The sequence below is a fragment of the Penicillium samsonianum genome (assembly GCF_028829775.1).
Source record: "Penicillium samsonianum strain IBT 33392 chromosome Unknown utg000001l_segment0_segment0, whole genome shotgun sequence".
In the NCBI taxonomy this organism is placed as follows: Eukaryota; Fungi; Ascomycota; class Eurotiomycetes; order Eurotiales; family Aspergillaceae; genus Penicillium; species Penicillium samsonianum.
Genome location: NW_026643259.1, coordinates 4,791,789 through 4,804,160, shown reverse-complemented (window position 1 = coordinate 4,804,160; position 12,372 = coordinate 4,791,789). Strand labels below are relative to the sequence as shown.

Genomic DNA, 12,372 nt, shown 5'->3' with positions numbered 1-12,372 from the left:
CCACTCCTAAGCTTTCTCTTTCTACAGTAGTCTACTAAATGAGCCAGTATTCACTGTAACATTATACCTGATATATACACTATCGACTGAGATTTTAGTGTACTCCTTTGCGTGATCCCCTCGAATTCAAACTCCGCAACCACCTCTGCCAACATCCACCTAAGGACATGCAATCAAAGGGCAAAACACTTTTGCTAAATCACAAATTGGCAAATCTGATACCGGACTTCTGAGCCGTAAAAGTGGAGATCAGATCCATCAACACCGGCGACAACACGTCGTATGTCTGCAGTCCAACGGTCTTGAATTTGGCTCTCACTTCATCCATTTCTTTGGGGTGGGAACCCTGTTCAATGATGGACGAGACGAAACCGGCAAATTGTGGTTCCTGCCAGCCCTTTTCTTCGGACAACTCCACGTGTACAAAATCGAGGCCCTTGAAAGGATGGTCCTTCTCGATACGCCCGAAGAGGTGCACACCGCAGTCCTTGCAGGCATTGCGTTGAATGGTAGCTTCTTTGTCCACAATCGCAAGCTTCGGGGCATTCGCTGTCACCGAGACGGCGTCTCGGGGTACAACACCAACAATGGAGAAGAGAGAACCGGATGGCTTCCAACATTTGGAGCACCCACAGGCGTGGTTGTGGGCAACATTGCTAGTCAGAGTGATCTCGACCTGGTCGGAGGCGCAGCGACAGTGGAGCTTCCCACCGGAGAAGTTACTAGAGCCTGGTGTGATGCCATTGTCGATGAGAGGGTGAAGAGAGGGTGCCATAGTATTAGGGTTTGTAAAATGAATGGGTATAATCGAGGTTTACTGAACAGTTTAGAGCAAATGTCGACCACCATTTATATATAATATAAGCCCCAAAATCAATACTCAGATCCCCTCACATCTCCTCACGAGGGGTAACCGGGGCCGTTATCCCGCAGTATATGGGCACGATGGTATACATAGATTGCCAATTTCGGGGGGTTCGGATCCTGAATGGGGAAATAATTTCCCTAAATTTTTAGTCTCGGGATCTATACCGATCTTTTTTTTTTAAGGGGAAAAGGGAAATTCGTCATGAGGGGTTTCTTAAATCTCCAATTCTCTTATATTGTATGTTGTTTTTATAATTGTCGAGAATATATCAAAAACATCCATGGATGTTGAAGATGTTGAAGTTTTTCCATTTTTGGAAATTAGAGCTGACAAAGATGACCTTCCGCCACCTTCAAGAGGCTTTGATAAATCGCATCTTGGTTGAACCTTTGAAAGTTGGGAAATTTGAAACTTTTGACTTATTGACTTATTGACATCTTGACTCGTTGACTCTTTGATAGTTGTATTTCCTCCTTTCCAATCTATATTCTCCATGACCAAAATCCTGGAGACTTCAACTCTTTCGCATGACGTCATCGATAAGGAACAAGCCGCACGGACGGTTCAGGTACGGTTTGTTTGGGAGGTGGTGTTGTCGATTTCCGCTGAGCATCATTAGAGAATCTATCGCGGTCATCGAACGCGGCGAGAGTTGCGTGGACTCGGTTTAGCTGCTTCCACCCGATGGGTTGAGGTAGGTTTGTGTATTTTGCGCGAAACCGACTGAATCTAATCTTGTTTCTCTGGAGGCCTTCCGAGAAGCCCAGTGGCAGCAACTCCATCGACCTCCAGAACCTCGCGTGGCACCCGGCAATGATGGCTTCAACCAAGCTCGTCGAAACTGGCAACGAGCGGTTAGTGTCGCTAGGCGCGTCGGCGGAGACGATCGTGTATCGGAAGTTTCACCTTCCACGACGAATCGATCAGAGCATAACACAGAGATGGCATCGGGTGCTACGGCAAAGATGATGGACCTTCAATACTTTCTCGAAATGGTCGACCTCAAACATCGACATGGAAGCAATCTGCGCTCGTACCACACGTATTGGCGGAATTCATCATCTAACGAGAACTTCTTCTATTGGTTGGACTATGGCGATGGAAAAAACATTGAGCTTCCACAATGTTCACGAGAAAGACTCGAGAAAGAACAAGTCCGCTATCTCACTCGTGAAGAACGTTTGAATTACATGGTGATGGTAGATGAGACTGGGCTCTTCCGCTGGGCTAAAAACAATGAGCCAGTGTGGACAAATACGGCACGTTTCAAAGATAGTCTCCAGGGGATTGTGGGGATCGAGGATGATGTGCCTCAATTCAGTGGGAACTCCACAATTCTACAACCAGATTCCGCCTGGGACTCATCACCGTCAACGTCATGTTCATCATCATCAATATCAACATCTGCAAGACAAAGTTTTGACCTAATCCCAAATCAAGATCCGAAGCATTTCACCGATGAGGAGTACAAAGCCACGAACACGATGAAAAACCTGGTACACGCCAGCCCCGCTGCTGCATTTAAGCGACTTTTGGGCAAGTCCTCAGAGAAAGAAGAAACGTGGCTATTCGTGAGTCAGGTTTGGATTTGTGGTTGTTGAATGCAGACTAAACCATCCTTAGGTTGCAGATACCTCTTTTCGTTTGTACATTGGCATAAAGAAATCAGGTGCCTTCCAGCATTCATCTTTTCTTCGAGGTGCCCGTATCGCAGCAGCTGGAATGATCAAGATCAAACACGGCCAACTTCGAAGCCTGGCACCACTCAGGTGAGTTCAATCAAAATATTCATTCATCAACTTCCATCATTGCTTGAAAGGGCAGGCTAACCTGCTCAGTGGTCATTATCGCCCTCCAGCTGCTAATTTTAGAGCATTCCATCATGTCCTACAGCAACAAGGCGTTGATATGTCCCATGTTTCAATGAGCAAGTCTTACATCATGCTCGCTGGAATTGAAGGTTATACCAAAACAAAACGAAAGGCGCGTGCTGTACATGAGAAGGTCGACACTTCCAAGCAAAAGTTTCATCAATCCCAAGAATGAATGAGTGCGGGGACACATGATTTCTATTCCTCCATATCCTAGCGCGCCGAACGAGATAACCCAATTATCGTATTTTTTTTGTTGTGTAATCTCAGTCAACATGGAAAATTCGGATTGTATGTTGTAGAGTCTAAATCTTGTCACACTTGGGTTGCATGGCCGTCGCATGTGGGTACAACCAGAGAAAACAGTCGCAGAACTTAGACACCGCGAGATTGCGCAGCAAAATCCTCGAGATCGTGATTGGAAGGTCCTGCACAGATGAAGGTGGTCGTAACGAAGGCTTCAATGTGTCTTGCGAAGCAGACCTTGCCCAAGTGAAAATCCGGTGGGCAACGAAGATCCTATGATCCACGTTTCATGCATTCTCCTGAGCATGGGACTCACTTAGCCTTACACATTGATAGAATCCGTGAAAAGTGGTGATTAGAAACAACCATTGGAGATCGTGTCATCGCAGACTTGTGGGGAAAACTCATGGAAACGCCATTATCTGTCCCGGACAGCAGCGTGATTCTTCGCTAACGATCTGCCCGATCTCATCGTCTTGGAACAGAAAGCAATGGCCATGCTCCTCCATCGCCGTGGACAAAATGACCAATTGCATCGCGCGCAGTTGATTTCCGAGTCGGATCCATCATGGACCGAGAGTCCACTACGCCGATGGGCATTACGCGAACTGCGGTCCTGTACACAACAAGATGTACACCATACATATAGGTATTTACAATATAAACAGAATGCGAGATATTCACAGGTTGAATTGAGTGGCGAATAATACATGTATAATCTTGAACGTTTCAATTTGCCCGGGGAAAATTTCCGTGTCTTACATAATTTCAGTGTTCGGAGTCCTCGGGCAAAATACCCGTGAATTCGAAGACTCGTAGCCTCGTAGACTCGTGAACTTGTGAACACTTGAACTTTGCATCAAATTTATATAAAAGCAATGGCCAAGTCCAAAGCAGCCAAGCGTAAGCGCAACGCACAAGTCGACCTTCCACAAAAGCTTCCAAAGCCAGTCCCGAATCTAACACCGCCTCCCGATGGCGTACCTCACGAATCCACACATCTCAATGCCGTCGTCTCAGATGAGGAACTCGACATCACGATCGAGACGCTCACGGCGCTTGCACAATATCCAAGCCTGACAAAGTCAAAGGCATGCAAGGACCTCCGAGTCGCTGTCTATGACTTCCGCCAGACATGCACTACGGGTGTTAACACTGCCGGTATGAACTCTGTACCTAGGTACTCAAACCTTCCTAAACTAATCCCTAAACAGATGGCGCCAACTTAACAGCCCGAATAACCGGTGCATTGGTGGACGAGAAATACATTGAAGCCAAGATCTTGCTCGCTGAGATGAGGATCCGTGGTGAACAACCCAAGATCGGAGCCTTGTGTCGCTGGGTACGAGACCTGGATGTAGTCAGCGGCCTCTCGACGCAGCCCAAAGCGCACGATCATGTCCCTCATAAGCGCAGTGTGAAGGAAATGGAAGTTCTCGGTGTCCTTGATGCCATCCTGCGCGTCAGCACCCCGATTGACACCAACACGAACGCCGTTGACTCAACCAATCCCATCGCCTTCCAGTCCATCTGGGACCTCCGCCCCTCGACGATAGCACTCCCGGTTTATGCCTCGGTCCTCGACAAATCAATTTTGGACGAGGCGCCCGAGTCTCCATCCGCCCTCCGCATCATCGAACAAACGCCTGGCCCACTCCGCAAACCCCCAAACCACCATCCCGCCATCCTCTATACCACCGCCCCGAACGCAGTCCCACTGGCTCCCGTCAGTCCTTCCATAACATACCACGCACATCCCGCTGTGCCAGGCCTCGGGCTTGCTCTCAATGTGCTATCCCCCGCTGAGTGCAAGGCGATCATCGCTGCCGGTGAATCAGTCAATTTCCTGCCGGACGCGCCCCTTCGTGAAGATGGAGACATCAGCATCCTAGCCCACAACTTTTACTGGATCATTGATACCAAATTCCACGACATGCTTTGGGCGCGCATTTCCCCTTATGTGCCACCCTCAATCAACGGTCGCATGGTCCGAGGCATCAATCGTCGCTTCCGTGTGTACAGGTACGTTCCCGGAGCTGAATATCGCTGTCACATTGACGGAGCATGGCCACCGTCTGGTATTCTTCCTGATGACACCTACGTGTACGACTCTTCGCCCGAGGAAAGGAAGCAGAGCTCGATGTATACCTTCCTACTATATCTCAACGATGAGTTTGAGGGCGGAGAGACGACGTTCTTCATGCCAGCCCCGCGGGAGGGAACCCTCAATGGATACCCAGTGCGACCTGTGATGGGAGCTGTTGCGATATTCCCACATGGGGAGTCGAATGGAGCATTGCTACATGAAGGTACAGGGGTGAGGAAGGGGGCCAAATACATTATTCGGACTGACGTAGAGTATGATGTGAAGCCCTGCGAAGAGTGATGATCAAGAACATGAATTATGTAGAATTGGCCTTTTGCCAACAAAATGCCATTGAAAAAAGGTCATGGTAGTGTTTAATGGTTGAAACGAGAGCTCTCAGGAGTTACAAGGTATGTATTTTTTCTTTCTTTTTCTTGAAGATCTCAATCAAATAATAAGAAGTGTTAGAATGATGTTCGCCAATACCATGCCCATCCCTTCCGCGCCCGTCACAATTTACTTGAACTCATGACACTGAGCGTCTTTATATAACATAGGTAAATGTTGTACCTTGAAATGCCAGTCAACGCTCTGAAATGGAGTTTTTTTGCTTCCAATGAACCCCTCGAGGGTGCTCTCATTGGGAATCGCAGGGCATCGGCGTTTAGAGGGTTGCAAGGATTTACAATCGCATTCCATCTTTGGCAGGGCAATTGTAGTATTCACAACCTTTGACATTTTTCAACTCTAACATGATATCAGACATCACATCTCTAGAGGGCTGTGGACCTTCAGGTATGATAATACGTAGTCGAATCTCCTAGATAGCGGCCAAAGGGGGGAGACACCGTCCTATTAAGAAGCAGAGACTACCTTTGATATGAAAGGAAATCATATCACTTTTGACCTTCCTAGGAACCAAGAGAGAAAAACTTCACCAACAGGACATTGTACACTTGTTCATTTATTGGTATATACAAAGCATTTCTCCGGAGTCAAGCCTATTCACCAACTAACCTCCTTAGTTGAAATTTTCTTCAAGATGTTTGTTATAGGTGTACCCAGAGTTCTTTATTCTGCTTCCTCTTCCTTGCAACAGCGCACCTTTCAATGGCGGAGTGTTGTCATGGAGTGGGCAAGAGACTGCTCGACAGATGCCTTGAGCACTAAAATCTGCAAGAAACTATGCGCAGACGGATCGAAGCCAAGCCCTTTTTGCGGGAAAGGAAGTGAGTAAATCCATTTGATCTTTGACGAAAAAAAAAAGAATGTGATCTTCTTGGCTGCAACTGCAATGAGGGATGTAAGTAACCATGCTGAAACTGAGCCCCTGGGCACACGATCGGACTGTCTTGGTTTCATTGAGCTTCTGCCCTTAACTCGAACTGATACATTGGAACATGATGGCTTGAGAGAATTAATCTATTTTCCTTATCTTGCTCAGAGAGAACTGCTCGATTTTTCTCGTCATGGATGCAAATGCTGTGTTTCCGAATCCCATTTGGGCAAGTCCACTGTACATAACGCTTGGGGTTTGCAACAGAGATGGATAATGGACTCAGATGAAGTTGCTAAAAAAAATAGACTATACAAAAGAATTAAAAAGATTATACAAATTCCGTAGCTCACCAGGACATTCCAAGTAATGCTTTCCACAGTCGGACTCTTCGAACTTATCTCACGCCTTGACCTCTTCACTGAGAACAACGTCATTGGCGGCATTATCGCCACAATCGGAGTTAGATTCCCTCACCTGCATTGCACGCCTTTGCATAGCGCGAGCTACACGAGGTGGGTCGAAGATAGATTTGGACTGCGCGAAAATCTCGTCGATCTCTTCCAGTGACCGCCCCTTGGTCTCGGGGAAAAAGAAATACACACTAGGCACGATAGCAGCGTTGACAACGGCGAAGATGATATAGTAACGGTTTCCGATCGTGGAGAAACCAACAGGGGTTACCTGAGCTATCATGAAACTGAAAGCCCACACAGTGGCAGTGGATACCGCATTCACTGCGGCACGGACCTGAAGAGGCGCCATTTCCGCGGCGTAAAGGAACGTTAGACCGCAGTAGCCAACTGTGAAGATGAATTGGAAGCAGAACAAGAAGACCACGGCCATGGCGAGGGCTCCAGTGTTATTGGCTGCGGAGGGGGAGGTCGTGCCAGCGAGGCCTGCCATACAGATTGCCATGGCTCCGGCACTCCACAACATGAGAGGGCGGCGGCCGAGACGGTCGATGGTGAAATAGGCGATGTAACCACCGAGGGGTTGCATCATTGTCATTGCAGCAGCGAGGACCCGAGAGTCCACAGCGTCCATTCCAAGGTACTGTTGGAAAATAGTTGTTGCATAATAGGTGATCAGATTCACACCACACATCTGCTGGAACATCTGGCCCGTCGCAGCGAGGTATGCGCGGTGAAACAGCCGCTGCTCCCCGTTTTTGAACATGTCCATCCATGATCCCGGGCAGTAGGCAAGAGATGTCTCGATGCTGAGAATGTTCTCATTGACATCATCCGAATGCTCATCGAGATCGAGCAATGCCGCGAGTACTTTGCGTCCTTCCTCCACCTGTCCGTTCTTGATGAGCCAGCGAGGCGATTCTGGCAGCATTGTGATGAAAATCATTGTAGTAACCGGCATAACGATTTGGAAGGCGAGAGGGAACCGCCAGGAGACGGAGTTGTCTTTGACGAAATAGAAGCCCAAATCAATCCATAGGGCAAGAGTCACACCAATCCCAACAAAGATGCCATCAGTGACAACGTTGGATCCTCGTTTATGCGCTGGCGAGATTTCAGATTGCCAGACCGGGACCGTCGCCACATATCCACCGATGCCCAAACCGAGGACTAGTCTCGCGACGATAAATTGGGCAAAATCGAAAGATGCTGCCATAAGGATGGCGCCGATGATACTGACGAAGTTGGTTATGAAAATCACCTTACGTCGGCCCCAGAGGTCACCAAGGTAGATGCATGATAGGGCGCCAAAGATACCTCCGACGGTATAGAGGGCGATGACGGTGCCTGTTAGAAAATTTGATTAGAGAGTAGCAACAAGCCCTAAAGGTGGCGACCAACCTTGCATTTGTGAGTTCTCTTTGTTTTGTGTCCCGTGGGTATGAATTGTGTCCATTCGGGGAAATTGCGAATTGAATGCATCGAGCGTTAAGAGACCACCGGTCACTCCCATGTTGTACCCATAGCAAGTAAAGGTTGGGCATACGACCAAGAAGAGGGCGGCGCGGAGAAGGGCATTTCCCCGAAGGCCAAAATACGGCTTCAAACCCATATTGAGTGAGGAACTACTATACAATTCCAATTGTCAAAAAAAAATTTAAAAAAAAGCAGCGATGCCAAGAAATATTTTTTTTTTAATTCCAACCTTGGAAGATCCACGCCAAGTACCCATTAGCATTCATCTGGTCTTCATAAGTGGGCCCCAATATATTACTCGGAAACTGCATGCCCAGTATTTTAATAAAACCTCCTGGAAGGAAACGGGCTTCCGTCCTGTGAGCAACTTCAACAGCGTTGCTAGTTTTGGTTATATAGCCGCGCGCGACCATCTCACCACAGCATACAAGATCATCCACACAGAGAGAGTTTCATGGGAAGCAACGATGGGTCCGTAACAGAAACGGAAGCCCACGCCTGATCCACCATTCCCTTAATTCGTCGTCGGGCATATCGACAAGCTGTCCCTTTACCCGAACAGTGTTGCATATCCAGTCGCATACCTCCTTGTTTGTCACAGCTTCCGGGCCCGTCACGTTATACACAGTGTTAGGCTCCCCACTCCCTAGGAGGAGAGCAGCGAGTACTCTACCACAGTCTTCACGAGAAACACAGGCACCATGGCCACCGTGTGAGTTTAAAAGCCCCCGGGCCTTAGGAGAAACTCATTCTTTTAGGCACCGTCTGGGTTGAAATGAAACTGGTCCCCGCAGAAGTTCCAAGAGGGAGCGAAAAAGTTGGGAATGTTATCTATGTAAAGGTAATCACGCTGGATGTTATATTCCATCCCAGAAGCAATGATGAGAGCCTCGGTTTGTTTATGGTCTCGCGAAAGGAAAGGTATGTCGTTTACATGAGCGGGGTCATCGGCGCCCACAAAGGACATATAGCAGATTCGTCGGACACCGCATGACTTGGCAGCGTTGATCACGTTTCGGCTTGCTCATATCGACGGCCAAAGGCCCAAGTCGATGTCAGGTTCACGGCTTCTGCGCCTTCAAAAGCCTGCTCGAGGCTGCTCACGTCGTCGTATGTGGTTTGGGCCGCCTCAACCCCTTTGGCTTTCCATAATTCGATGATATGGTCGGGGAGCGTTTTGAGATCGGAAATGGTAAACACTAAAGTGCTGTCTGGTTGGGAAATTTCCAGTGTTTATGATGCTGCAATGCTACCAATGTTTCCAGGGACACCGGTCAGGACGTACTTGGGCATGTTTGCTTTGGGGTGTAAGGCCTTTCAAGAACCGAGATCTTGGAAAGGATAGTATACTGGTTTCAGGTGTAAGGCCTGTCAACCGGGTAAGATACAATGCCTGAGAGGTGAACACAATCAATCAATCAGAGTTTAATTAACCTATTGCAGTCTAACTAGTTGCGTAATGACTATGCAGGGGCTTCGTCCAACTGAAGCAAGAACTCGAAGCCGAACGCCGAGTTGGGATCACTCCCAAAGAGTATACAGATGCTGATTTACAGAACATTGTAGAATCAGTCTATTCCTGTAAACCCATATCCTATACAGTCATATTCCATAAACCTATACATAAGAAATCAACAACGAGTGACATGGACTGCACCCTCTAGCTCCTCGGCAAGAAATATTTTCCTGGTTGATTCCAACCTTGGAAGATCCATGCTAAGTGCCCATTATATTTCCATATGAGGCGAGCAGTAACCCATGTTCATTTATCCTTCCAACAAAAACCTTGGAACTTTTAGAATACATAGCTTCCAAGGTTGGCATATACCCCGGAAAGTCAATCTTGGCTCACATCCATGGCCAACCCTAAACCTTGATTGTGCCGCAAGATAAGCGATCCCAATCACGGGATCGTGGATAGGCGGATTTCAGCCGCAGAACTTGCCGCCATTTCTTGACCTCAATTTGTACTTCCTTTTTTCTCCTTTTTAGTTAGGAATTGAACCGATCACTATGCAATTCTAGTCTACCACTCAGATTCTTGTTTCTGTTAGTTCTGAGACCCTCTTCCGACAAAGGGCTATCTCGTGTTTCCGTGTTTCAGCGCCCGATCCTTCCCGACCTCGGGAGGTCCAAGGTTGGGAAGGCCCGTGCCAAAAGTTACGGAATATGCGGAGACCGACCGGGGCATGGCTTGCACTGCACTATGTGTAAGGAAATAGTAGCAAGATGATGTCATTTGCCGGTAGATATCCAGCAGGACAAGCTTCTGCAGCCAGACAATATCCGAGACATGTTAATATTGATTCTTTTCATTAGGCAAAACAGCGAGATATTGATATTCACTATAAGTTGTAAAACACCCATTAACCAGAGCGAATTTGCTACCAATTTCTCGCTGGTATATCTCCTGGTCTGTGAAATGGTGCGCTTCTCCCATGTTTGATAGCATGCTTTGGGTGCCTCAAATGATAACTACGTGGACTAAGGTCGGCCGGATCAACGTGCAGAGAATGGCTGCCATGGACAGGTAATCCCCTGCAGTAAAAGCTTTCCTCCTCGTTTTTTGCAAGACCAGGGGCAGTGTCATCAGCCTTTGGAGGTGACGGATCTTTCCAGATTTATCCAAACCAAGCTCCTTATCATCTCTACCCCGTTCTAATTGGTATACCATCTTCAAATGCTGTCTAATAACAAGGCGGTGCTGGGTCGATGTGCGGGTCGAGCTCCCGGTCCTGTGGGTCATTTTTAGTATGACCTCGAGAGCGAATAAAATGTGAGGTGATCGCCATGTCGGGACCGGAGTTTTAGGGACGTCACTCATATGGTTTGATGCAGAAATTTTAAAATTCAATAACAGCTAGATTATGGATACAAGGAGACTATTAACGGTGAGTTCATTAGAAAGATCTCTTTACGGAGAAAGGGTGACCACGGCTAAGCCAAAGTAATATGACGAATATGGGGGGTATATTGATAAACACAAGACATTGAAACAAATGATAGTAGAAACCTCTCAAGTGGGCCCGACGTGATGGTCAAACGAAACCCAAGAGGAATGTGACCTTGCAGGCGATATTTGTAACCCCCGATCACTTTGACCAGACCTTTCTGGATCGGTGCCAAAAGCGGTAGTATTGTCGGAGTTCTTCCCACTCCAGCGTGAGTCGATGCGAAGATCATCATGTAGTTGTTCGACGTCTTCAATAACCGATGGATTTGTGCGGATCACAACAAGAAGACTGTTTAGTACCGTGAACTCTAGCATCAACTTGATACTGTAGGCCACTGGCTTGAAGGTAGTCTGCACGTCAAAGTGGTTCGTATACTCCGTCGTCAGGAGAGCTGCATCCAACAGAACTGCGAGAGCGTTGACGATAATGAGGTTGACAACAACTCTCTTACCGCGACGGCCCTTCATCGCCAAAACGGGCCTCAGGCTGGTCATGGTTTCCCAGATGTATAAACCACTGATAATCGTCTCTTGAGCGGCGAATCCGGCCAATTGAACACGCTCGTATATATCAAATGGACGGACAAAACTTTTGACATCAAGATTCATCCCAAGGAAGAGAACAGTGGTGGGAATATGCAAAACACAAAAGTTGAAGATGATCATGCCCAGCACCCAGCGGGTGTAGCACTCATAGTTCGTGACCAGATGTAGTCGTGAGTATAACACCACAGACTGGCCAGTGACCATAGCATACCAGCCGATACATATCAAAACACACATAGGGAAGTTAGGGGCGAGAGCGAAGTAGCGAAGGAATGTCGAAAGAGTGTGAAGAAGAATTCCCAGGGTGGCGATCACCATGCTCCAGAAGTAAAGACCGCGACGGCGTTGGAAGGTGTTGAAAATAGAAACCAGGATTTGGAGTACGTTCCAACATGCCAGGGCGAAGAGAGCTGCAATTACCATTGCAACCGCCCGAGATACATCGACAGGTCCCGTTTCACCTGTACCTGTCATATTGGTGAATGGTGAAGATCGAGCCAGCGATGAGTGTAGCAAGACACTCGAGTTGAAGATGCTCAAATTGATGAGCTGCGCTGTGGGCCGAAGCCGTTCATAGGAAATAGGAAAATGGGCATGGTGAGGAGTTGAACTTGGAGTTTAATCCCTGAGAAGAATG

The 12,372-nt window shown here is 47.7% G+C and overlaps 6 protein-coding genes across 6 annotated transcripts; 2 read left to right on the top strand and 4 right to left on the bottom strand.

Moving 5' to 3' along the window:
• Positions 1-199: 199 nt before the first annotated feature.
• N7471_001858 (S-(hydroxymethyl)glutathione synthase) lies at positions 200-775 on the bottom strand (the record flags this gene model as incomplete). The annotated part of the gene is made up of 1 exon (XM_057274579.1): positions 200-775. One exon carries the CDS (start codon positions 773-775, stop codon positions 200-202), a length of 576 nt encoding a protein of 191 aa, XP_057142758.1.
• Positions 776-1,361: 586 nt separating this feature from the next.
• N7471_001857 (IQ calmodulin-binding motif protein) lies at positions 1,362-2,914 on the top strand (the record flags this gene model as incomplete). Its single annotated transcript, XM_057274578.1, has 5 exons — positions 1,362-1,436; positions 1,488-1,562; positions 1,618-2,439; positions 2,492-2,637; positions 2,707-2,914. The coding sequence occupies 5 exons, from the start codon at positions 1,362-1,364 to the stop codon at positions 2,912-2,914; spliced, it is 1,326 nt and encodes a 441-aa protein (XP_057142757.1).
• A 911-nt stretch (positions 2,915-3,825) lies between these two features.
• Positions 3,826-5,371, top strand: N7471_001856 (prolyl hydroxylase family protein; the record flags this gene model as incomplete). Its single annotated transcript, XM_057274577.1, has 2 exons — positions 3,826-4,146; positions 4,200-5,371. Exons 1-2 carry the CDS (start codon positions 3,864-3,866, stop codon positions 5,369-5,371), a joined length of 1,455 nt encoding a protein of 484 aa, XP_057142756.1. The 5' UTR covers positions 3,826-3,863.
• A 1,378-nt stretch (positions 5,372-6,749) lies between these two features.
• N7471_001855 (sugar porter family MFS transporter) lies at positions 6,750-8,372 on the bottom strand (the record flags this gene model as incomplete). Its single annotated transcript, XM_057274576.1, has 2 exons — positions 6,750-8,107; positions 8,162-8,372. The coding sequence occupies 2 exons, from the start codon at positions 8,370-8,372 to the stop codon at positions 6,750-6,752; spliced, it is 1,569 nt and encodes a 522-aa protein (XP_057142755.1).
• Positions 8,373-9,244: 872 nt separating this feature from the next.
• On the bottom strand, positions 9,245-9,529 carry N7471_001854 (uncharacterized protein; the record flags this gene model as incomplete). Its single annotated transcript, XM_057274575.1, has 2 exons — positions 9,245-9,435; positions 9,490-9,529. 2 exons carry the CDS (start codon positions 9,527-9,529, stop codon positions 9,245-9,247), a joined length of 231 nt encoding a protein of 76 aa, XP_057142754.1.
• Positions 9,530-11,252: 1,723 nt separating this feature from the next.
• On the bottom strand, positions 11,253-12,209 carry N7471_001853 (uncharacterized protein; the record flags this gene model as incomplete). The annotated part of the gene is made up of 1 exon (XM_057274574.1): positions 11,253-12,209. The coding sequence occupies one exon, from the start codon at positions 12,207-12,209 to the stop codon at positions 11,253-11,255; it is 957 nt and encodes a 318-aa protein (XP_057142753.1).
• Between the last annotated feature and the right edge of the window lie 163 nt (positions 12,210-12,372).